We start from the raw sequence: 24,989 nt of genomic DNA on the forward strand, positions 1-24,989 counted from the left end.
ATAAAATGTCATGTTTTATTTGCACACATCTTTACAATGCAATTTGGGTAAGATTGAACAGAAAGCCATTAACAAATAATCCATACAAACATCAATTGTTTCTACAGTAGTTCTCTCAATTGCCTTTCAGTTGTCTGATGAGGGGAAGATTCACATTCAGAAGGTACATACTCTGACGCCTGAAGTTTCTTTTCAGCATTTAGGGATTGCAGATCCTTCAAATAAACACAAAAGATAAAACGAATTTGGTCTCAAAGAGATAGGAAAGCGACAATGTGGTGTGCTGCCATAGAGAAAGGTATGTACTTGTACATTAGCAGGTGATACCTTTTTATGACAATAAATGATAACCGTAATTAATGGTTCCATTTCTTACCTGTAGCATTGAGTCTTGCCGAGTGTGCAAGTTGAACGTTGCAACGGCGGCTTCTCTCACCGCCTTGTGGGAATCTGTGCACGCGGCTCTCAGAACTAATCTGGACACGCTCTCGTCCAGCAGCTCCGGTACGGCACCTTCAACATGTAGCAGGTTTCCCAGAGCCGCGCAGGCATGGAGACGAGTGTGGGCATCAGGGTCGGAGGTCAATGATGCCAGCGTCGCCCCCGCCATCCTGGCTTCTTCGAGCCACTGTCTCATCTCTTCAGGCAATTCATTCTCTACTGTCACCATGGCAATGTGAGTCTCCCTTCTTGAACCCCCGTGTGCATCATTGTCCTCCGCTTTTAATCTCTCTGTAGTGTTGCCTCCATTTCCGTTGGGACTTTTTGTGCTAAACCCTGCCTCCACTGCAATATAACCCAACCATTTCCCAACTGACAAGCAAGCCGCCTGCCGCACATGCACATTAGAATCCTCAAGAAGGTCTCTCATGCTTTTGAGTATGTTAGGATGCAAATTGGGCACTTTAGGAGACTTGAATGGATGCAACTTTCCCAAAACCTTGCATGTGGCAGCCTTGATCGGGTCATAAGAGTGAGCGAGCGCTTGGTGCAACACAGAGGATTCGAGGTAAAGCTGGAGGCAACCAGAATTAGGGCAGAAAGAGGTGACGAGGTATAACAGAGAGAGAAGTTCTACGGCAGAGTCCCCGAGCTCATCCAGCCGCAGCAAATCCGAGAGCAAAGAACTGGCGGTTCTGGTCGATGTCTGCCGATCCAATGGAGCGAGTGTCGGCGCAGAGAAAAAGCCATGAGCGGCGCTAATGAGGCGGGAAAGCGCGCGCTGACGGTCACATAGCAACAAGCGGCGGACAAGTGAGAGTGGCAGCTCCACTAATGAAACAGGAAGCCTTTGAATAACCTGCCAAAGAAGGAAATAGAAAACAGACATCCAAAAAATCATCACATATCAGACCAAGAAAAAAAAACCAAGGACAAATAGGATGTTTCTACACATTACTGAGGCATGACTTTGCCTCTTATCCTTGCAAGAGTTATCCTCTGTTTCACCATTGAATTATGTTTGCTGTGCCAGAGGACAGGTAGCTCTTTACCTGCACAAGTCCTTTAACAACACCACAGCTGTCATACAACTGCAGTATCCTGGAACCCTCGTGTGCAGTTATGTCCAAAGCGAACGGGAGGCAAAGGAAGTGGCAGCTCAACTGGATCAAGCTCTCGTGTTTTAAACTCGCTTCGAATTCCACTGGATTAGCTTCAGCAAACGACGAAAGACTGTGGAAAAAAGAAGATACATTACTGCCATTAACATTAGAATGAATCTGAAATCATCAACACGAACCATTCAGAGCTCAGCACCCAGCCGAGAGTGTATATGAACGTTGATTTGCTCTCATAAAAGAGGGAAATATAGGAATATGGATCAGCGCAGAAGACCAACAGTGTGGCAGACATCAGAAAATAAAGTCCTGAAAAAGAAAATGGGAACATGGAATGTCCTGTGAGTGTCAATATTTTCCATTTGGAGTTTGTGTAAACAATCATGCATGTTTACCGTTTGTCGAACAGAAGTCCACGTCCGGCGTTGTCCATGCTAATGAGGTTCCAGTCCTTTTCCAAAGATGATGAAATGTACGTGGATCCAAACATGAAAATCCACAGCCGTGCTGTTTGAACCACGAAAGGTATGTGTAACGAGGAAAATCGTTGCAGATAATTGTATAAGCATCAAGAAACCATGGCATTAATAAGAACGTTGGGCCCAACTAATTTAGATCTCATGCTAACGACACGAAGAACAACAATCACTTAAAGATCCACGGAGATTGTGATCAGTAGTAAGCACTCTTAAACACTAAAAAAAACGAACCACCGACATCTGCCACAACGATGACTTGTTTGCTTCCTCGGTAGCAGACTGAGAGAAATCACTTTGTTAGGCGATACGACCTCTCGAAATCGCATCTATCCAAACATGACTTGTTTGCTCACCTCAGAGAGAGTGTGCAGAAGTAAAGACAGGAGGCCGTCACAGAGTGCCCAGCCTGATGGGAGCGGAAGCTGGAGCTTGCGAGGTAGAAGGCAGAGACAAACACGCGACAGATCATCTAACAAGTCATCTAACATGAAAAGCAGATGCCACATTGCCTCCCAACAAACAGATTGTGTACCTGATGTGAACCAGACACACGTTCTTTCAGCAAGGAGCTGAGCGTCTCCATGTCAACATTGACAGCAACCTTGTTGCGAGCAAAGAGGGACAAAACGGAGGCAGCCAGAGGCTAAAGGAGATCAGGCAAAGGACGACCCTGTGTCAAATAGCAAGCTAACTGCTCAATTGAGCCACGGAGAACTCTGGGCTCACTCAATTTGGGTCATTTTCAAATTGAATGCAAAAAATGTAAGTGACCGAGGTATAAACCCCTCTGTCTTTGTTGCGGCCATCAAACTTGAAATCACTCTCTTGCAAAATGACAAGAACGGAGCGAGCCAACTGAGGTTCTCAGTGGCTTAATTGTATCAGTGACGTATCCATGCAGAATCTGTATCTGATACTTACAGCTAAAGGTCTGAGGTCTGCTTGAGTAAGAATTGTCATGAAGGGCTCGGTGAATTCTTCAGCTCTACATGCACACGCACGATGAGACGAGACAATAAAGCAGGACTGTCACCTGTACATGGACAACGCTCAGTGCGAAGGGAAATGAGTGATCAAACCTGTTTTCTTCCCTCAACGAGTCATGGTTCTTCTCCCAGTAGATCAGCAGCGCAGCCATCATTTCTCCAAGTGTTTGCAGACTCCACGGCTGCTGCTCAGTAAACAGATTCAACGAAAGCCTTGATGATGGGAGTCGGACATTATTATCAGAAGTTACAAAATATGTTTCTCGTTCCCACCTCAATGAAACGTGAGTTGTCCAAAGAGTCGTGAATCAAGTCAATGAGGAGACACGGCAGTCCAAGTTCAACGCCAATGCGGTTCGTCGCGGCAAGGTCGGAGGTTAGAATCAGGTTCTGCAAGACCTTCAGCGGCTGGCCAATGTGCCACGTGTCTTTTAGGACACCATCACTTCGCTTGCCACAGAAACGAGACTAAATGAAACGGGTGCGATCGAATGAAACGTGTCATTTCGTGCTGACTTGAAAACTGCGCCGAATTACCTGCTGCTTGAACGCAAACATGGTGGATTTCAGTTTCGACATAATACCGCTGAAGTTGAATTGTTCTTGTCTTTGTCGGCTCGGATCGGACTCCTCAACAAGTTTCTCCCAGAATTCCTCACTGTCGACGGTCTGAAAGAAGGAAAAGAGTTACTTTCGGATAGCTGCCATGCAGTTTAGAGCAGCGCACGTGAACAATGATATGTTCTCCGTATTACTGTCGAACGTTTGGGTGTCCTTCGTTCTAGCCGTGGCCCGACCTCGACTGCGGGGAACTCTTGTTCGTAGTCCTGACTGATCGGACCCCTGCAGAGGTAACGCACATGTGAACAGTTTTTGCAAACAATAAGGGTGTATTTCGTCCCTGTGAGGTGATCAGTGATTAGCTTTTGAGTAAATCTGCACCACTATGGCATTTGACCAAAGAGGGCTAAGCGCTAAAGAGGGCTGTTGATACACCTGTGGAGATGACTTGATGTAACCACAGCATAGTTGCTTTGTTCCAGACTTGAAGATGAAAAAGTTGAATTAGCTGAAGCAAAATCAACAGGGGGGCTCGTATCTAGAAGGGGCGTTACTGCTGCTGCGCAATCACTTTCAGGTTCCAGTCCGTCTTTCTTTTCCTGCAAAACAGATCATCCTTTTTGATCAATTCACGTGACGGTTTTTGGTGTGTTTGTTTTCGTTTTGCAATCGGTTGATTTAAAATGTATGTCTGGCTAACTTTAGCACTGTCGCCATGTTTCTTCGCGTGACTTTTGTTTCTTTGCTCCCGAATCTTCCGAAATATTCTGCTCTCTCCGTAATCTGGTGATGTCTTTTCTGCCATTTGCTTCAGTTTGAGTGCCAGCATGTCTGGGTCAAGTGTGGCTGTCAGAGGACTGAAAACACCTGTGTCTGGAATCACTGCCAATACACCACTGTGTTAGTAAGTATCACAGACACACACACACACGCAACAAATGCACGCTTTTGTTTCAACATTTCCATGTTGTCACCTTGAACCCCATCAGCAACAAAAGGATGATGCAGGAGGTCTGGCCACGACAGTCGCTTCTGAGGGTCTTTGATTAACAAACCTTTCAGGAAACTCTGAAATGAAAACGCAACGTTTCAATTTGCACTATAAGTTCACGGAATAAATAGCACTCCAGCTGCATTGTACCGTGCACGCGCTGCTCATAGTCTTCGGCCATTGGATGGGGTCTCTCACGATGAGCTGCCCCAAGTGGAAGATGGAATCGGCACAGAACGGGGGCACCCCTGTATGGATTTCATAAAGAATGCAGCCTAGCGCCCAGAGGTCAGCAGTGTGGTCATAAGGATTCTCTGCCACTAGCTCGGGGGACATGTACAGGGGTGTTCCCTTGATAGACGTTACCACCATGGTGGAGATGCTCATTGCCCTTGCAAACCTAGTTCCAAAAAGAAGAGTTAACGTGCAGAATTCCAATCGCAATGTCCCGTAAAGGGAGTGGAAGTCAAATAATGTACGTACCCAAAGTCACACAGTTTCACCACACCGTTTTTATCAAAGAGGATATTTTGTGGTTTCATGTCTCGATGAAGAATACGGCGGGAGTGCAAATAATACAGAGCTGAGACGAGCTGGCAGGCAATCTCGCAAACCTCAGATGAAGAACAATGATTATTGAAGTCATCTGAGCTAACGGTATGTGTAATGTGTGGCATGCTCTTACCTGACTTTCTGGTAGACTACCATCCGCTTCAATGATCTGAAACAATTGACCCTCCGCATACTCGGTCACCACGACCACCTATTTAAACGCCGGAAAGAAGTTAACGTGTCACGTAGTGTCAGAAGCATTTGGAGTAGGTGAGAGAAACACACCTCTGTTTCAGTTTCGAAGCTGTCAAAAAGTTTCACAATGTTAGGATGTTGAAGGTTACTCATTATCTCAATTTCCTTCTTTAAACTTTGCAGCTCTTTAGTTGAACGTCCCATCTTCGGCATGAACTTCAGAGCGACCACCTGGTGGATACACACAGACGAGGGGAGCCTGCTGAGCCATGGCGATTCATAAAAAAGAAAAGAAAAGAAAAAAGAAGCCCTATTTCACTGGAACAAAGCCACTTACTTGGCCTGTAAACCTTTTCATTCCTTTATGAACACGACCAAACGAGCCCTGCCCGACTTGAGCCAAAACGTGGTAGGAATCCATCTTAATGTCAGATTTCAGGAGGTAACAAGCAACAAGATATTATAGAGGGAGGCATGACGTGAACAAGTAGGACAATTGGAGTTGAAGGGCCTCGTCACAAAGGTGACCGGCTCTCTTTTATGTCGGCCATCGGTATGTATCGCAATATGCGTATCCATTCAGCATCAAAGCCACATACGTATTTGATCGCGTTTGCTATTTTCCTAGGGGGTCTTCTTCTTCGTAAAATGGAAAATCTGATTGATAAAGATCACAGATGGTTGTAATAGGGAGACTCATTCCTAACATTTGGCACCTCTCGTGCGAAATGTATTGGAAACAACCTCCAAGCGTGATGCAGTGCAGTTCTCCACTGCAGCCACCACGAGACACGTTCTGTTCATTCTCTGACCACATCAATCAAAATGGAGCATTATCATGATGGTTATGAAGGCAGAATTTGTCACACAGCTCTTACGGTACCTTGACAAAGTATTTGCCTCCTTCTCCAATTCTCCTTTTATTTTATCATCATTTCCCCACTTTAATGTTTAAAATCATCAAACAAAGGCCAATAAATATCAAAGATGCAATGCAGAGTTTATTTTTGTTCGTGGAAATAAATGCTTTAAAGCAACCTGGCCCTGGGTGCAAAAGTAACTGCCCCTCCTGTTAACTCGTGAATTGACATTTTTGGGAAAGCTGACTTCATTTTCACTGACTACACCCAAGCCTGATTACTTCCAGACCTGTCCAATCAAGAAATGACTTAAATAGAACCTCTCTGACAAAAAAATTATGTCAGCCAAAAGATCTCCAAAAAATCGAAACAAAAAATTCCACAATCCAAAGAAATTCAAGAACAGATGAGAAATAAAGCAATGAACAGCTAACAGTCCGGAAAAGGGTTACAAAGACGTTTGTTTCTAAAGCTTTAGGAATCCAGGGAAACACGTTGAAATGGAGAAAACATGGAACAGTGGTGAACCTCCCAGGTTTGGCTGGTCTCCCAAAATTACCCCAAGGACACAGCAACGACTCATCCGGGAGGTTTAAAAGGTCATCTACAGAACTGCAGGCCTCCCTTGCCTCAGTTAAGGTCAGTGTTCATCACACAACAAGGAAGAGACTGGGCAAAAATGGCATCAATGGCAAAGTTGTCAGGAAAAAAAACAAAAAACACTGCTGATCAAAAAATATTGGAATGATATATTTCATCTCATATTTCGGGAGAGTATTCTACGGACTGACGTAACGGAAGTTGACATTTTTGGAAGGTGTGTGTCTCATTATATCTGGCGTCAATGTAACAGCATTTCAGAAAAAGAAAATGGTGTTCTTTTGTGATCAGGCTTTTGTTTTTTTAAGTGCTCTTCGGCTTGAGGTCACGGACTGATGGCCTAACCCTAACCCTAACCCTAACCAAACAAAGCAAAATGAAGGTATAGGGGGGGGGGGGCTTAGTCAAAGTCCGGACTTGAATCTGATTTCAATACTGTGGCATGACCTTAAAAAGGCCGTTCATGCTAGAAAACCCTCCGGTCTTACTGAATTCCAAAAATTCTCCAAAGAGATGTGAAAGAGTCCTTGCTAGTTGTAGAAAATGCTTGCGGCTGAGGGCGGACCAAGCAGTTCGTAGGTTTAGGGGGCAACGACTGTACTTCAGCACACAGGGACTGAGGGCCAGGTAGCTTGGAATAGTTTTTGACTTTCTCCGTTTCAAAACTGCACTTGATGTGTTTGGGTTATCTTTGTCTGATATTTATATTTTCTTTGTATTTGTTTCATTATCTTCAAGATTAAAGTGGGGAAACTGCCCAAAAAGAATTTCAGAAGGCGCCACATACATTTGACGACCCCGTATGATTGGACCTCACGAGCTCGTGTGCCTAATGTTGCGGCCAGCGATGCAGAGTCACTTCGTTCTCACAAAACCTTTCCGGCCACAATCTGTCATTAGACTTTGGAAATGTACAGTGAATTTGCAAAAAGTCACAAGACTCCAGCTCCCCCGAACTTCTTCATTTGAACACTAGAGGCCGTATGTGATTCACAGTTCAGTAAATAACCCAAATTGTGTCTGTTCTGTTCCAGTCATATGTATTATAATGGCTGCATTTCAATATATCCGCAACATTCTTGAGGCAAACATGAGGTGTACCTGCACGATCTTGTCAGGGCCGCGTCAATGGTTGCGCCTTTACAAATACTAACAATGCATGTCAGGAAGGGATTACAATAACAATTGAAACATTATTATTGTTTGCATAAAACTACACTGCATCATCCTGTTAGGTGAATCTCATTAAAAGTCACATCATTTTTAAAAAATTTTTTAATCTAGGTCTTGTATTGGAATTCATAGTACTGTACAGGTGTCGTTCTCCTTGGTCCGTGTACTAGTACACGCTTTGTCTTCACTTTCTGTGCACTAGAAGACCAACTGTCTTCCTCGAAGGCCGAATGGTTTTTAGTGCCACTTTGGGCCTATTACTGCAACCTTAAGCTCGATATCAAGGATATTGAATAAGTGCTTCAACTAATTTATGGAAAGCTGCTTGAGAATTGCTTCAATATCCCTGATACAATTCTTAAGCTGCGTGTACTAGTACACTCTTTGTCCTCACTAGTATGACAATTTTGACATACTAGTAGGACAAGTATGTGTTACTAGTGAGGCGAAACTGCACTACTTGAAAACTGTGTGCTACTAGTGCTACTTGTGACATTATAAAAACGATTCTAGTCAGCATCTAGTGCTTCACTAGTATTACTAGTAATGCGCAGATAAAAAGGAGTGCAGTTTCGCCTTAGTCACATGCAGTTGTCCCACTAGTATGCAAAAGTTGTCCTCCTGGTGTGCGGAAATGTTATGGCAGCAATGGAAGCCGATAGTAGTGGAACACTCTTTCGCAGTAACACGGTCATTCTACCAGTGCGCTGAATTGTCTTACAATTGAGCATTTATCTGATCTCCTCGATCTCCTGCTTAAGCTCCATGTTGTGCGCTCGGTCCTCACTCGTAGGACACATTTTGGCATATTCGTAGGACAAAAGGGTTAGTAGTTAGTAGTAAGAGAGAGAGAGAGAGAGAGAGAAAAACCCCAAACCGCACCAGCTGACAACTGCTAGTAATACAAAATGATCTTGCTAGTGCTCAATTATGTAGACTTCTCCTACTAGTAGCCTATGTCGAGGTTGGTTGAATGAGTGTGCAGGAATGGCAGTCGTGGAAACTGGCGCGCGGAATGATCCGTCTTACTAGTGAGGAGCAAAAGCCTACGGCGCAAACTGAATAAATGCTCCCATTGCTCTCCGTCTGCGCCGCACCGCACTTTTGCAAGGACCCTCCGGCGGGTCGCCAGAACCAGAACCGCGCCGGCTGTCCACTGGGACTCGCAGCAACAGACGTCGCGTCCGAGGAGTGTCTCCTCCAAGCAACGGACTGCCCCCTCCGAAAGTCAGATCGAGTTTCCCCAAGGCACGCATAAAGTGCACGGAAGGCAGCGGCGGAGCGAGCACACAGGTGCGGGCCGGGAATGGGTCAGGACCAGGAGGAGTTTGCACTCTGGTTTAGATTACCAATCTGCTCTCCCTGAGCTTTCGAATGCAAATAGCGTCATGTTTAGCAGAGCAACGTGTCTGCTCCACGTCGTGGTGTCGCTCTCCAAACTGGTTCGCTGCACGGAAAGCGAACTTTGCTTCCCGGTCGTGTTGGACACCCGACAGCAGCGTCACGAGCGCGACGCGGAGACTCTCAGAATTCGCGCTTTCCACCAGGAACTCGACGTGGATTTACGGCACGACTCCAACTTCATCGGGCCGTCCGCACCCTGGCTCTCCGCTACGGACGTCACCGTGGACCTGAGTCGTTGTTTCTACTCGGGCTACGTGAACGGTGACCGCGACTCGTACGCGGCCTTGAGCCTGTGCGAGGGCGTGCAAGGTGCACTTGGCTACCGAGGCTGGGAGTATTTCATCAGCCCGGTGCGCAACGACACGTCGAGCGCGGGCGGCGCGCACGTCATCCGGCGCAGAAGCAGCGGCGACCCGCGGCCGAATTCCCCTTCCAGGTGCGCGGTCGGCAATGACGTCAGCCTCCACCTCGCGCACTTGTCGGGGAAACGCAAGGGCAACGTGACCACGACGGGGAGACGCAAACGTTTTGCGTCGGTTCCCAGGTACGTGGAGACGCTGCTGGTGGCGGACCAGACGATGGCCGAGTTCCACGGCGACGACCTGAAACATTACCTCTTGACGCTCATGGCGGTGACGGCCAGGCTCTACAAGCACCCGAGTATCCTCAACTCCATCAACGTCGTGGTCGTGAAGATCGTGGTTCTGTCCGAGGTGGACAAAGGACCCAAAGTGTCCGGGAACGCCGCCGTGACGCTTCGGAATTTTTGCACTTGGCAAAAAAAGATGAACAAGAACAGCGACAAGCACGCGGACTATTGGGACACGGCGATCCTCTTCACGAGACAGGTAAACTCGACGCCGACTGCAGTTTTTCCCCCAACCTTTGCCGAGACAGCGAGGGCGCGCGCCTATTTGGCACCTTTCGTGGCGCAGCGTCAGACAAAAAGCTCCCTGGAATCCTAGACGGACTGTTAAGTCCGGGCGCGTTTTCGTTCGACGAAGATATTCTGCCGTTTCAATCGCAACAGGTGGAAATACAACGAAGAACATTTTCTCGTTCTGTCTGCCCCTATTATATAGCTAGTATATAGATAAGATGCCTTCTTTTTAGACGTGCAAAGATACGTTTTCTGTTCACGGAGAATCATTTTCGCACCATGTAAGTGAAGTGGGATCGTTTACTGCCACACACTCGATGATCTCTTGACACAATCTTTACCAAAAAAATGCAACCCCCCCCCCCCCCCCTTTCATTTGACATGCTAAGTGTGATCTATCCACGTAACAATGTGCTTATTATTGTGCTTGTAACTTTGAAGTGGCGCACGTACAAATGTAAAGTGTGTTGTGACAAGGACGACGGTATAGTCCTGCACAAAATGCGCGTGTTTGTCTTGCACCTGACTGAAAATACACGAGCGCACAAAACAAATGTCTGTTTGGGGAACGGAGAGCCCATGAAACAAACGAATTCGAACCGAGATTTGAGCCGACGCGCCCTCTCTTAAGGTCACCGTCGACGGCCCTCGACCTCACAAACGTCCGCTATCACGGAAGAGTACAATAGGTTACAGGGGAACGCATGCCCCTCCCCTTATTCACTCCCTGTAGGCGAAATGGCCCGGCATCCGAATACTCGTATCCATGTCGTGCGGCCGAAATGTAATGTTATAGGTTCACCCCGCCTTTATTCGCTGCTGGTTTTGGGCCAGAATGGAGAATACGATCTAGACACGCACCTGCAACTTTACCAAAGAGAAGGAGCATTAGCGGCGGCCAGGAGAAGCGGCTCAAAAAATGGACGGATGGGAAGGAGCATCGGCGCCCTTGGAGATGCGCTAGTCACGAGTGTAACGTTGTTCCCGGTCCCATCCTCCCCCAGCTGTGTTTTCCCCCGCCAACTTGCTCTCCTCATGAAATAGAGAAGTGAGGGAAATCCAAATGGGGATTGCGCACGCCCATTATGTTATCCCAGGTTTATGCCCCACCTACACGAACGATCCGAGTCCAAAACCTCCGTGGGGTCACTTCTCCACAGCTGTAGTCAGAACTACATAATGCAACCACATCCATATTCATGTCAAGTCCAAACTTCCTGGAGAGGATCGCTGGCTGTGCTTTGTCACATACGGAAGCAACATGGGCGTATTCCATCACGACGTTTTAGATACCGACTGGTTTCTTAAACCAGTGACGACATGCTCATCGGGGCATCGATAATAAAACCTTGCTCATAGGTAGAGAGTCACTTGGCATCGAGCCAATGCAGGGCCGCATGCACGCTGCAATGCATGAAGTCCAAGCCTCTCGGTCTCTCTTCCACAAATGGCGAAAGGCCAGGCGGTTTTCGATGTGGAGACGCACGGAAACGCTGGCATGTTTCTTCCGGAATGCAGCTCGCAAGTCGTATTTTACGTTGCAGCAGCAAAATGAGATGACAGATGTGGGAAGTAGGTCATTGCGGAGAAGCGACCCTTAGCCCGTACTGGTTCTCGCCTCTTCGTTTTTGCCTCTATTTTCTTTCCTCACTAATAACCCAAACTATCCAATCTGCACCCGTGAACCCATCTGGAATGGATTTGCACCGGCGAACAACTGTTCTTTTTTTCTTTTCTCCACCGAAAGCTTTTCACAGCCTGAAATATCATTATGCGCCTTATTGTTGTACATGTACCGTACACATGCCGCCGAAGAGTTTCGGTATGGAACAAGCGCCCGCGGCCGTTCCGGCTCGGACGGTGTATGCGGAGGGATGGGGAGTCGGCAGCCGGGCTGTTCCGTGCGGTGAACGTTGTGAAGTTGTCCTGCGATTAGGAGGCTCGCTCGAGTGCTCCGAACCGATCCTGGTTCGCTAAGATTAGGTTTTGGAATTGTGTGGCGACGACAAAAAAAGGCCATTTGGAAACTGCTCTTGCATGCAAATGCTCTGTTTTGGGCCATGACGTCTCACGGGACCATGCGCTCCAAACACTCGTCAGCGAAAGGCCTTATGAACACCGTCGAGATGGTTGCTGTGTGCTTGCTAAACAAACCTTAGTCTGTAAATGTCAGCAAGGATTCCAATATTTTGATTGTCAAGCTTTTATGATTGTTTCATATCGTGGTTATCGTCGAGTGCGAAGCGGTGGGGCGGGGGCAAAGATAGGAAGAGAAGCCTGACAGGACAAGAAACAAATATTTAGGTCAACCGACAAGTTTTACACAAACCTCCCGAGTAGAAAAGCATCTTTGGGATAACAAACAAAACAGTCTGTTGTAAACATCCGTCATACTTGCTGTTTGTCCAGTGCCCTTGTTGTCGGCGAGTTTTCCATCAATTATATGGACTATTACGTTGACAAAATTCTTGAGACGCATTTCTTAATCAATAAATATCAACGAAGGGCTCTCTCCCAGACATATCTTAAGTTCCCTGACCTTTGGAATGAAGCAGAACAGATATTGTGAGCCAAGCCCTCTCTCGGGTCCAGCATAAGTTACCTCTGACCTCGCACATCTGGATGAATGGAGCAACATTTCCAGAGACACATTCTAAAATCTTGAAGAAAGAGTGGGAGCTGTTATAGCTGCAAAGGGGCCGGACGGACCATTGCCTTATTCCCCCCCCTCCCCCCAGGTGTCCCAATACTTTTTTAACGAAATCATGTGTAAACTGGGACTCATATTGGGGGAAAAAAAGATTTGTGTCCGATTTTTCGGGCTTATTCTGTTGACTTTATTCTCCAGGACCTGTGCGGGGCTTCCACATGCGACACCCTCGGAATGGCCGACGTCGGCACCATGTGCGACCCCAAGAGGAGCTGCTCCGTGATCGAAGACGACGGATTACCCTCGGCCTTCACCACAGCTCACGAGCTCGGTGAGCATGAGCAGTCACGCCACCGAGGTTTTGAGGCTTCATGAAAAAAACCCCAAACAAGTCTCACTTCGACGTCAATGCCGCAAATGATACTATTTGCTGGGGCCCCTGTCGATCATCATGAGGTTTCCCCGTGTCACAGCCTCGCAACGAGGGCTCCCTTCCGTGTCGCCGTCCGTGCACGAACGTTCGCAGGCAAAAAATAACCCGAGCGTTTGTGAAAGACGTCTGTCATCCGGTTCCCTCTTCACAGGACACGTCTTCAACATGCCGCACGACAACGTGAAGGCCTGCGAGGATGTTTTTGGCAAGCTGCAGGACAATCACATGATGTCTCCCACGCTCATTCAAATTAATCGCACCAGCCCGTGGTCGCCCTGCAGCGCTGCCATCGTCACCGAGTTTCTGGACAATGGACACGGTGAGTCCCCATGAGCTCCCTCTCCAAACAGTGTTTTTGATCGATGTGAACCCAAAAGTGGAAATGAACACAATCTGTTTTAATGGCCCTTCAGGCAGCACCGTGCTCTTGCTGGTTAAATATTTGAGTGATGACCACATTCATAAAACACATGTTCATTGTGTATGACTAACCTGTTCACAGTAGCATTGCCAGTGAAGGACATTTGCAGTTTTTTCCCCCTCCTCTTCATCTGCAACTTGAACACGGCACAATCATTTCAGTTTAATGCATGGCTGAGTCTTTGCATTCATGCGTTGTTTAGAAGAGCAAAAATGGAGTCAGAGTGTTCTCGAACACGCCAGACCAGAGGCGGAGCTCAGCCGAGGAGCGATGCTGAACTCTTATTTTAAAAACTGCTCCACATCTGTCCTTAATTAGCGGGTTCGTTTGGAGGAGCGTCACCGCAGTGGTTTGGAGAGCGTCGCTTTAACCATCCAGAGTTTCCCATACAGGCCGAATGGACAGTCTTTATTCCTGCTCCGACAACAGGCGAACAACAACCAGTCAGCGTTGCGTTTTGGTTCTTTTCAACGACCTTTTCTCCACATTTTTGACAGTAAGTTTCATAATGTTGGAACATTGGAATGTTTTGTTTTTTTTCCGCACCGTCGCTCATAAATCAGGACTTTGACAGAGCAGCTGGGAGAAGGAAGACATGCCACGGCACGTTCGAGGCACTTTTCGTGCTGTGCAGCGGCTCTGATTATTTGTAGCTTTCTCAACAGCCCCACACATTGTTTCGGGCAATTCCTCTTTGCGGCAGCAGGTGCTTTGGAAATGGAGCGAAACGTTTCTTCTATCATTCAAATGTGTGGTGAAATAGGAGAACACAAGTCAACATTCATTTGTGAGCGCTCTGTTTAGCATCATTAACAGGTACAAGAAGCCCGGCCGGGGAAGCAAAGCTTTTCGCGCCCGCATCTTTCTCGATAACAGTTTTCTGGTTTTGGCAAATTCCTCAATAAGAGTGAGAAAGTGTGCATCGGGCAGCGGTGATAAAAACCTCCTCCTGGAGCCCCTCATCCGTTTTTTCCCAAGCACCCGCTCGTCAAACTCTTCCAATTATTAGCCGCTCCCTGGAAAAGTGCTTTAGTGTCTTTTATTGTAAATGGAGCTCAGCTTAATTTGACTTTTAGCAGTTCAATGGAACATTTAAAGCTATTAAAAGTCAATCTGAACGTTTGGAAATGATTCTTAACCTGTAACTCATTTAATTCCACCGTGAGGGGAGAAATGTCTTCAAGAGTTTACAGATGAAGGGGTCGGGGGTTGCGTGTGGTATTCCTCATACAAAGACTTGTTTTTAAGGGACACTTTTGCACAGAGACCACCCACCGCCTATTGGTGATTGTGGACACAATTGTTTGTAGAATGAATAGCGTGTGTGTCGTGGATTACTTTTTTATGAGGATATGTACATTTGGTGAAATAACACGTGCGCATGTGATCTCAGCCGTTAGAGACAAGAACTGATTTTGGGAGTCTCTTCCAGGGGAATGTTTGCTGGACCAGCCCCAGAAACCATTAAGCCTCCCTAACGCGCTTCCCGGAGTAGCCTACATCCTGGAGCGTCAGTGTGAGCTGGCCTTCGGTGAAGGTTCCAAGCCCTGCCCCTTCATGCAGCCGCCATGCATTCGCCTGTGGTGCACAGGCAAGTCCAACGGCCAGTTGGTGTGTATGACTCGCCACTTCCCCTGGGCGGACGGCACCCGCTGCGGAGATGGCAAAGTTTGCGACAGAGGCATTTGCTCTCCCGAAGAGGACCGAACTGTCAAAGTAAGGCTGAGCTTGTCATCGAAATCTCTCTGTTGTGCTACGCTTGTGTTTGGGACTAACGGTTCGAACCACGCTGAGGACAAAATGCTACATTTGTACTACATAAATTAAGCAGAGTGGAAACTGAATTTCCTTTGGGGGATGAAAAACTAAAGTCACTCATGGTTTTGTGGTACTGTACAATCGCTGACGGTGTGAACCAGTCCAGGGTGTAGTCCCCCTTTTGCCACAAGTCATTTTGGATAGGCTCCAGCTCACCAGTGACCATGAACAGAATCATTTCAATTGAAAACTACAATTTCACTCGCTAGCATGCAGACTTTTGGCACGGTTGAGAGAGCAACAAGACCACTTCCTGGCTGACGGAATTCTTTCGAGGGCAGGGGTATCTGTTCTATTGCAACGCAAACAGCAAAAGCGGTCTCAAAATTGCCGTAACTACAGGAAATGTCGAACTTGGGTTTGTCTGTTTTCATGAAAAATGACATCAAACAGGCTGTCTATTTGCTTCCGCGGGTGCGGGGTGAGGGGGGGGGGGGGGGTGTTTGATTGAGACAAAAACAATGACTAAAACGGGAAAAAGAGAAAACAAATGACTTGACCTGCATTTTGTACCACTATTTAATGGATTGTCGCTTGACACCTGCCACCTATGTCCAAAGTGTCATCGAATTCTGTTGTTTTGTTTTTACGCATTCGATTCAAACATAACCGCTCGTCAAGGGAGTACATTGAAAATACAAATCGAACGCATTGGAAAGAATTCTCCTCGTTTGTGCATTTTCCAGGTTGACGGTCGCTGGGGTAAGTGGGGTTCATTTGGTCTGTGCTCCCGGACATGTGGGGGAGGTGTCCAACTGGCCAAAAGGGAGTGCAACAACCCATTTCCCTCAAACGGGGGGAAATACTGCCAAGGGGTTCGGGTCAAATACCGCTCCTGCAGCCTGAACCGCTGCCCTGATGCAGGTTGGAATTGCACAAAAACAGGCAACCCCGTCAGGTTTCCTCCCCGAGACGATTCCGGTTCCTGACCTCGTTTGTCCCCCTCTCTTTTCTCCCTCCAGCTAAGACTTACCGCAAAGAGCAGTGTGAATCCAGTGGCCGCAGTTTCAGCAGTAACCATATCGCCCCCTCTGTGGTGTGGGTGCCCAAGTACTCTGGCGTAAGTGTCGAGGACAGATGTAAACTCATCTGCAGGGCGAATGGAACCGGTTACTTCTATGTCATGGCACCGAAGGTAAGAAACGACACATTCAATGCTGTCACTTAGGACTAACCCACTTCAACCACTAAATCAAGGCTCCGACGGGACCCGTTAGTCTCCCCTCAATCTTAATTCTTCATTTTACAGACATTTTTAACTTCTACGCTTCCAGCTCTGTGGGCAACCTATTTGTTTCCTCAATTCATGCATTTTTTACACATTCTGCATGTACTGTATTAGAATTAAACAAATGAATATTCAATGAAGGATCTGTCCGTCGCATCCGTTTGTGGCCAATCAGATCGACAAGAGTAAAGTACGTGAGCTTGACGAGCAGCCCGTGTCTCTTGCTGGGGCCAGTCGGGGGAGAAGCGAAGGGAAAACCATAAGCCATAAGAATCTTCAACCGGGACATGCCACACGTCGCTCCAGCACAGCAGTCGTAACCGCATTCTCCAATATCTGCACTTCCATGCCAAACCTACAAGTTAACAGCTGTGTCATTTGCGTTCCCTTGCACCATTACATTGCAAACGGTATCCTTATTTTTGGTTGATTTAAAGTTGACTGTCGTTTTGACGCTTCCTCTCTCTGCCTCCTTTTTTCAGGTTGTTTATTGTTATCTTATTAGCGTGTTTATAAGATGATTTTAGTTCTCTTCAGATTTACATTTTGTCGTCAGGGTATGTAGCGATTAGCACGTCTGCATCACGGTTTTGAGGTCGGGGCTTAGGATTTCGGCTCTGGCCTTCCTGTGCGGCGTTTGCATTCTCTCCCCGCACTGCGCTGCGCTTCCTCCGTTTCAGGTCGATTGACTCGAAATTAACCGGAGATCTGAATGGGAGTGTGAATGCTTGCTCGCCTATACGGGATGCGCCCTGCGATTTGCTGGCGAGCAGTCCAGCGTGTAAGCCGCCTCCCGACCAACGTCGGCTGTGTTAGGCACACCCCAATGCGACCCAAATGAGGAAAATTGATGGATGGATATTTAATATATCATTCAAATCTCAAATACTTTGGATTTGTACGATTATCATGACCTCTTTTTCTGATGGCGGGGTGGAATCCCATTTCAACTTCGGATATACATATTGTATTTACAACCAACTATATGGTTTCTCTACTGAAGATGTTCTGATGAAATTGGGAATGAGCATTTTCACAAGCTCTTTGCACTTTGTCAAGAAGGATTGGCAAGTTTCATTACTGTATATTTCTTTTCATCAATTCACATGCCTTGCAACGTTAAGGCATGAGGATAAGTGCAATAATTCGAACTATGTGGCCAAAAATGATTTCATTTGTGAGCGATGTGACTTTATGCGAGCCTCTGAGGGAAAACAGCAACGCATGGGACGATGGAGAGGAGTGGAGGGGGTTTATCTCCCTGAGATAATATGGGCGCGGAGTGAGTGTGAGCAGCCGTGAGAGAAAGTTCACACTACATCATTTTGAGTTAAGAGGACATGAAAACTCGGGGGACGTGTAGCACTGAATCATAGAGCAGCTGCATGCTTGTTTGAAACATCTGAACCAAATATCATCTGACACCACATCCTGTTCCATGGTTCCGTAGAAATACACTCATCACAGCTTTTAGAAATGATTGCAATATAATAATAACACCTACAAATATCACAACACAGCATTAAAATGACCTACATGAATTTGCAGCTTTTTAATGAGCGGTCTCCTCTAACAAACAGTATGTATGGACACCACAGGTTGTGGATGGAACCCCATGCTCTCCAGACTCTACAGGAGTGTGCGTTCAAGGAAAATGCATCAAGGCTGGGTGTGATGGAAAAATTGGATCATCCAAGAAGTTTAACAAGTGTGGAGTCTGCGGCGGTGATAACAAAAGCTGCAAGAAGGTCTCGGGACTCTTCACCAAGCCTATGTGAGTACAGAAATCCCTCGCAGTCACAAATTCACTTATTTGTGGTTTTCTTCCCCCCTGCGGAACCTATCCCGAGCTATCCGCTAAAACGCTCACCTATTCGCCTATTCTTTTTTTCTACTCTTTCTGAAACACCCTAAGATGCCACGTAGTGAGGCTTCAAAAGTCCGGTCCAAATAGGAAAGCAGTACAGTAATTGGTGTCGAGGAAGTATGTTGAAATGATACATCTCAACTGAGAAGGAGCTAAGTTTAACCTGGGTTGTTAGTGGAAGGTTACTGTGTCTATGTGCTTGGACACATGCACTTCAGGTGCATTTTTGGGAAATCAAATCTTCTGAAAGACATTTGTTTTTAACCATAATGTAAGATGAGTTTGAAATGATATTACAGTTTGTATAGTTTTAACCCCTCCTGCAACCCCAATTCCAGTGAAGTTGGGACGTTGTGTTAAACATAAATAGAATACAATGATTTGCAAATCATGTTCAACCTATATTTCATTGAATACACTACAAAGACAAGATATTTAATGTTCAAACTGATGATTGTTTTTAGCAAATAATCATGAAGTTAGAATTTTATGGCTGCAACACGTTCCCAAAAAGCTGGGAAAGGTGGGTGGCAAAAAAAAGTGAGAAAGTTTAGGAATGCTCATCCAACACGTGTTTGGAACATCCCACAGGTGAACAGGCTCATTGGCAACAGGTGGGTGCCATGATTGCTACCCTGAATTGCTCAGTCAATCACAAGCAAAGATGGAGCGGGGTTCACCTCTTTTGAACAAGTGTGTGAGTAAATAGTCAGAGAGTTTAAGGACAATGTTCCTCAACGTACAATTGCAAGGAATTTAGGGATTTCATCCTCTATGGTCCATCATATCATCAAAAGGTTCAGAGAATCTGGAGAAATCACTGCATGTAAGCGGCAAGGCCGAAAACCAACATTGAATGCCCGTGACCTTCGATCCCTCAGGCGGCGCTGCATCAAAAACCCACATCAATGTGTAAAGGATATCACCCCGTGGGCTCAGGAACACTTCCGAAAACCAATGTCAGTAAATACAGTTCGGCGCTACATCCGTAAGTGCAACTTGAAACTCTACTATGCAAAGCAAAAGCCAGTTATCAACAACACCCAGAAACGCCGCCGGCTTCTCTGGGCCCGAGCTCTTCTAAGATGGACTGATGCAAAGCAGAAAAGTGTTCGGTGGTCCGACGAGTCCACATTTCAAATTGTTTTTGGAAATTGTGGACGTCGTGCCCTCCGGGCCAAAGAGGAAAGGAACCATCCGGACTGTTATGAACCCAAAATTCAAAAGCCACCATCTGTGATGGTATGGGGCTGTGTTAGTGCCAATGGCATGGGTAACTTATACATCTGTGAAGGCACCATTCATGCTGAAAGGTACATACAGGTTTTGGAGAAACATATGCTGCCATCCAAGCAACGTCTTTTTCATGCTTATTTCAGCAAGACAATGCCAAACCACATTCTGCACGTGTTACAACAGCGTGGCTTCGTAGTAAAAGAGTGCGGGTACTAGACTGGCCTGCCTGCAGTCCAGACCTGTCTCCCATTGAAAATGTGTGGCGCATTATGAAGTGTAAAATTCGACAACGGAGATCCCGGACTGTTGAACAGCGGAAGCCGTACATCGAGCAAGAAAGGGAAATAATTCCACCTACAAAGCTTCAACAATTAGCGTCCTCAGTTCCCAAACGTTTATTGAATGTTGTTCAAAGAAAAGCTGATGTAACACAGTGGTAAACATGACCCGGTCCCAGCTTTTTGGGAACGTGTTGCAGCCTTAAAATGCTAAGTTAATGATACATCCATCCATTTCCTTTACCGCTTATCCTCACTCGGGTCTCGGGCGTGCTGGAGCCTCTCCCAGCTATCTTCGGGCGAGAGGCGGGGTACACCCTGAACTGGTCCCCAGCCAATCACAGGGCCCATAGAAACAAACAACCATTCGCACTCACATTCACACCGTCACTGAGTGGGAACTGAACGCTTCAATTGACCTACCACGCATGTTTTTGGGATGTGGGAGGAAACCGGAGTGACCGGAGGAAACCCACACAGGCACGGGGGAGAACATGCAAACTCCACACAGGCTTTGAACCCCGGTCCTCAGAACTGTGAGGCAGATGTGCTAACCAGTCGAACACCGTGCCGCTAAATTCATGATTCTTTGCTAAAAACAATCAAGTTTATCAGTTTGAACATTAAATGTAGTGTATTCAATGAAATATAGGTTGAACATGATTTGCAAATCATTGTATTCTGTTTTGATTTATGTTTAACATAATGTCCCAACTTCATTGGAATTGGCGTTGTACATGATTTGAACACATTTAAACTTATTAAAACACACTTGTGACGTATTCCTTAGTGTCTCTTCTCCCTCTCACGCTGTCATGAAATTTGTGACTATCGGATAACATCAATTTGAAGAAATGAAAACAATACGATGTTCTCGCTCACATAATTCTCCAAATAAGAGCCAAGCGTGCTTGTTCAGAATCAGAATCAGAATCCTCTTTATTTGCCAAGTATGTCCAAAAAACACACGAGGAATTTGTCTCCGGTAGTCGGAGCCGCTCGAGTACGGCAACAGACGGTCGATTGACAGAAAACACTTTTGGGACAGAAAGACATTGACGAAACACAGTCTCCAAAGACGAACGAAAAACACAAGAACAAAAACAACACGAGAGAGCGCGTAACCGAGGCGACCACACTGGTAGGCGCCATCTTTCTTTGTCACTCCCAATTGATGTTGACTGTAAAACTGACATATTAAACATTGCATAGTTAAACAGCAAAATGTTCAATCAAAGCGATGTGATTCCGTTTGGCAAAAGTCTGCGTGCGAGCTTGTTGGTAACATAATCATGCAAAATGCACGAGACAGACTAACAGAAAGTAGCATAGATGTTAGGGTAATTATAAACCTTCGGACAACTCCTATTTGACACGTACGGAGCAGCAGCACTTACATACATGGATACTCAAAGGCATATGCTCTTCCTGCTTTGTCGTAACAATGACTATTACTCAATGTCATTGCCTCTTCTTCTTGCTCTTGATCCAGCTGCACATACGTACATTGAGTAGAGCGTAGACCTGCTTGGCATGTTGCGGCAGGTGGTTAGTTACTTACTTACTTGGAGCCATGAGGAACGCATAGGCCGCAAATGCGGTTTCTGCAATCTGTAGGTTTTTACGGGAGCAGGTGATTGGCCCACTGCCCGATCCCAGCAACGACTGTGGCGGGTGGTGGGTACTACACTAAAAGTGTCCAACTGTAATTTTGAATTTGTGACGGGTGTACTACTTTTTTGGGGAATTTTTTTATTTTGAATTCTTATGATTATTATTTTGCTATTTGTGGGAGATATGGACCGAGCCCTGCTGCGAATAGCAAAACACTTCCACTGTATCATTTTCATGTTGTTTTAAGCGTTCTTGTGGACTTCTTTGTTCGATCACTGTAAAACTCCTCACCGGCTGCATATGTTGTATTTTGGTATCCAGGCACGGCTACAACTTTGTGCTGATGTTGCCAGTGGGCGCAACCAACATAGACATCCGCCAGCGCGGCTACCAAGGAATGCTGGGTGACGACAATTACTTGGCGGTAAAGAACAGCGAGGGTCAGTACCTTCTTAATGGCGACTACGTGGTGTCATCTGGCGAGAGAGACATCATCGTTAAGGGCGGTCTGCTGCGCTACAGCGGCACCACCGGCCTCTCTGAGACCCTCCAGTCTGTAAATCCCTTGGGGGAGACACTCACTGTGGAAGTGCTGTGTGCTGGCAATTTGACGCCCCCCCGCATACGCTACTCCTTCTACCTGGCCCGTCAGAACAACAAAGAAGACAAGACTCTGACGAAGGAGGACCGTGAAAAATCCCACAACAGTGTTCTGGCTCATGATAGCGTCAAGGAGAAGGGTGCAGCAACCTCGAAGAAACCTTATAGCAAAGAGGAGCCGCTCGTTGAGAAATGGACATCCGCAAGCTGGGACGGGTGCTCGGTGAGCTGCGGGAACGGTTTCCAAAGGCGAATGGTGCAATGTTTGAGGACGGACGGCAAGCCGGGGCTGAAATGCGATCCTACCAAAAGACCGTCAGCCGCCAGAGCCTGTGGAGACCCTTGTCCGGAGTGGAACACCGGACGGTGGTCTCCGTGTTCCACCACCTGCGGGAAAGGCTTTAAGAGACGACCGCTGCACTGCAAAGCCCAAACGGGACACTTGCTTCCCAGGGACCACTGCAGTGGCTTACGCAAACCACAGGAGCTGGACTTCTGTAAACTAAAGCCTTGCTAGGGACTTGAAATCCTTTATTATGACTGAACTTAATCCAACAGCACATTTCCACACACTCTCTCCTGCAATCACAAGACCAAAAAATGGATGGTGCAATATATCTTCCCCACCATTGAAACTAAACCACCTGCATCCACTTCTGACAGAAGAACAACACTCTACGACATTACTCTGAAGCTAAATCAAAGGTTCCATCACTTTATCTGTCAGCTAAGAGTTGACATGTATATTAGTAAGCAATTTACCTTACTGATGAGTCTGGAAGCCATTTTTATGTCCGATTTTTTTCAATGATTGTTTTTATGGTCTTGTTAAGAGATTTTCTTTTTTGTAGCCTGCCGGGTGCTTGAAAACAGCGCCAAAGGACCTTTTCCATTTCCCAGATTAATCCTGCAATCGATTTGTAGCTCTAAAACAAATCGATTCGATAGTTTTCTTTCTTTTACAATTTCCTAAGTCACATTGGTTAAATGGTTAAATGACTACATTAAATGGTTAAATGGTTAAATGACTACATTGACCCTCTCCCGCATCATAAAAAGAAAGCCACAGACAATACTAAATACCTGCGCTGTAGAAATACTTGTCTGCCCCACTTATTCAACATCAGTCACTGCCGAAGATGCGACACCGCTCTTTCTGTGCACTCCTTTAACTCTATTATATTCTTGCTCGGAACTAAAAGGGCCCACAATGTCCAATACAACGTCCCGCCCCAGGATGGATCCTTTTATAGTCAGACTTCTATTTCTGTTTTTTCTTTTATCGACTTTTGCACTCTGTACAGCAAAAGACTCAGATGACTTATACGGGCTGTACTGTATACTATGTATACATTTATTCAGCTCTGTGCAAAATTCCATGTAAATACTTTTAAAACATGTTTTTTACACACAACCGAAATGTCTGAATATATTTATTCCAAATAAAGCCTTGAATGAAAAGCTTAGTTTTCCACGCTTTCCATTTACGTGCACTCTAACGAATTGCAGTTCATTTACGCTGAATTTACAACAATAGGTTTTGTGTAACTTCCATCCATCCGTTTTCAACACCGCCTATCCCGGTGAGGGTCGCCGGAGCCCATCCCGGCCGACTTCCGGCGAAAGGCGGACTACGCCCCGAACTGGTCGCCAGTCAGTCGCGGGGCCAACAACCGTTGGCACTCACGTTCGCACCGTCACTGATCCCACGCTGCCCGCACCAAAGTCAGGCGAGTGCACCACCACACCATCAGTGACTCTGTGTGCAACGTAATCATTGTAAAGTATTGCTAAATTGTCATCCCTTGGAGGTAAACTCACAGTTCAATTAGTCATTTAACAATAACACTAAATTACTTTTAACAGCATTTAAAAAAAAGTGTTTTTCATGAATCACTGTAAGTAAAGGGTGGATTGCAACAGTATATTACTGTATTTCATAATAACTGTAAAATACTGTTAAATTGTCATCCCTTGCAGCTAAATGAAGGGTTAAATGAATAATTCACCAATAACAGTAAACAACTCATTTAACAGCATCACCAGAATTTTGTACTTGCATTTCTAAAGTATTGTTTTTAATGATTATAAAGCACTGTTACGTCGTCATCCCTGACAGGTATATTAACAGTCAATGTTTGGTTAACATGAACAAACATGAACAGCACTCACCTTTAAATTCGAGTACCATACTGTAATACCATAATACGGTAATAATATACTTTTCAAACAAATTATGGTAGATGCACTGATAAATTACGGCGGCATACTGCAATCCACGACATGCCAGTGTACTATTAGAATCAAGTTACGCTAAGTGCATTGTAAAATACTATAAATTAGTGTAATGTCTGCATGTGGACACCAACTGAGAAATGTGTGAAGATGCTGACATAAAACACTGCATCTTGCAAAGGATCTCTGTTTTTATTTTTTAAATAACATTTTGGAGAGAAACATACATGTATCAGAAAAAGGCTCAATAGTCCGACCGACGTACATAAAAGCAGATGGACGAGAACCTGGAGGGCAGCCAAAGGACATATTTGTTTGTTCCCCCAATGGCCTCTTGTCCGAGTTCACAGTCAGATCCTGTCGCAGGTT

The 24,989-nt window shown here is 46.0% G+C and overlaps 2 protein-coding genes across 4 annotated transcripts; one reads left to right on the forward strand and one right to left on the reverse strand.

Annotated features, from left to right (window-relative positions):
* LOC133415591 (serine/threonine-protein kinase 36-like) lies at positions 1 to 11,269 on the reverse strand. Of its 3 annotated transcripts, none has more exons than XM_061701726.1 (20): positions 11,102 to 11,269; positions 5,414 to 5,554; positions 5,262 to 5,339; positions 5,060 to 5,190; positions 4,727 to 4,976; positions 4,560 to 4,653; positions 4,286 to 4,467; positions 4,021 to 4,184; positions 3,780 to 3,867; positions 3,562 to 3,693; positions 3,298 to 3,492; positions 3,118 to 3,209; positions 2,960 to 3,023; positions 2,571 to 2,681; positions 2,392 to 2,466; positions 1,955 to 2,066; positions 1,742 to 1,868; positions 1,494 to 1,674; positions 377 to 1,300; positions 1 to 215 (listed from the first exon to the last, which is right to left on the reverse strand). In XM_061701726.1, exons 2-20 carry the CDS (start codon positions 5,534 to 5,536, stop codon positions 102 to 104), a joined length of 3,237 nt encoding a protein of 1,078 aa, XP_061557710.1. In that variant the 5' UTR covers positions 5,537 to 5,554; positions 11,102 to 11,269; the 3' UTR covers positions 1 to 101. The 3 variants fall into 3 exon arrangements, with proteins under 3 accessions (XP_061557710.1, XP_061557709.1, XP_061557708.1); XM_061701725.1 differs by lacking the exon at positions 11,102 to 11,269 and adding an exon at positions 9,975 to 10,046 and having other exon boundaries at positions 5,414 to 5,582; XM_061701724.1 differs by lacking the exon at positions 11,102 to 11,269 and adding an exon at positions 5,661 to 9,833.
* LOC133415592 (A disintegrin and metalloproteinase with thrombospondin motifs 15-like) lies at positions 9,057 to 23,864 on the forward strand. Its single transcript, XM_061701728.1, has 8 exons — positions 9,057 to 10,208; positions 13,089 to 13,221; positions 13,475 to 13,642; positions 15,177 to 15,460; positions 16,249 to 16,426; positions 16,525 to 16,697; positions 18,389 to 18,564; positions 22,107 to 23,864. The coding sequence occupies exons 1-8, from the start codon at positions 9,345 to 9,347 to the stop codon at positions 22,900 to 22,902; spliced, it is 2,772 nt and encodes a 923-aa protein (XP_061557712.1). The 5' UTR covers positions 9,057 to 9,344; the 3' UTR covers positions 22,903 to 23,864.
* The last annotated feature ends 1,125 nt before the right edge of the window (positions 23,865 to 24,989 follow it).

Source organism: Phycodurus eques, chromosome 17 (assembly GCF_024500275.1).
Source record: "Phycodurus eques isolate BA_2022a chromosome 17, UOR_Pequ_1.1, whole genome shotgun sequence".
Taxonomy (NCBI): Eukaryota; Metazoa; Chordata; class Actinopteri; order Syngnathiformes; family Syngnathidae; genus Phycodurus; species Phycodurus eques.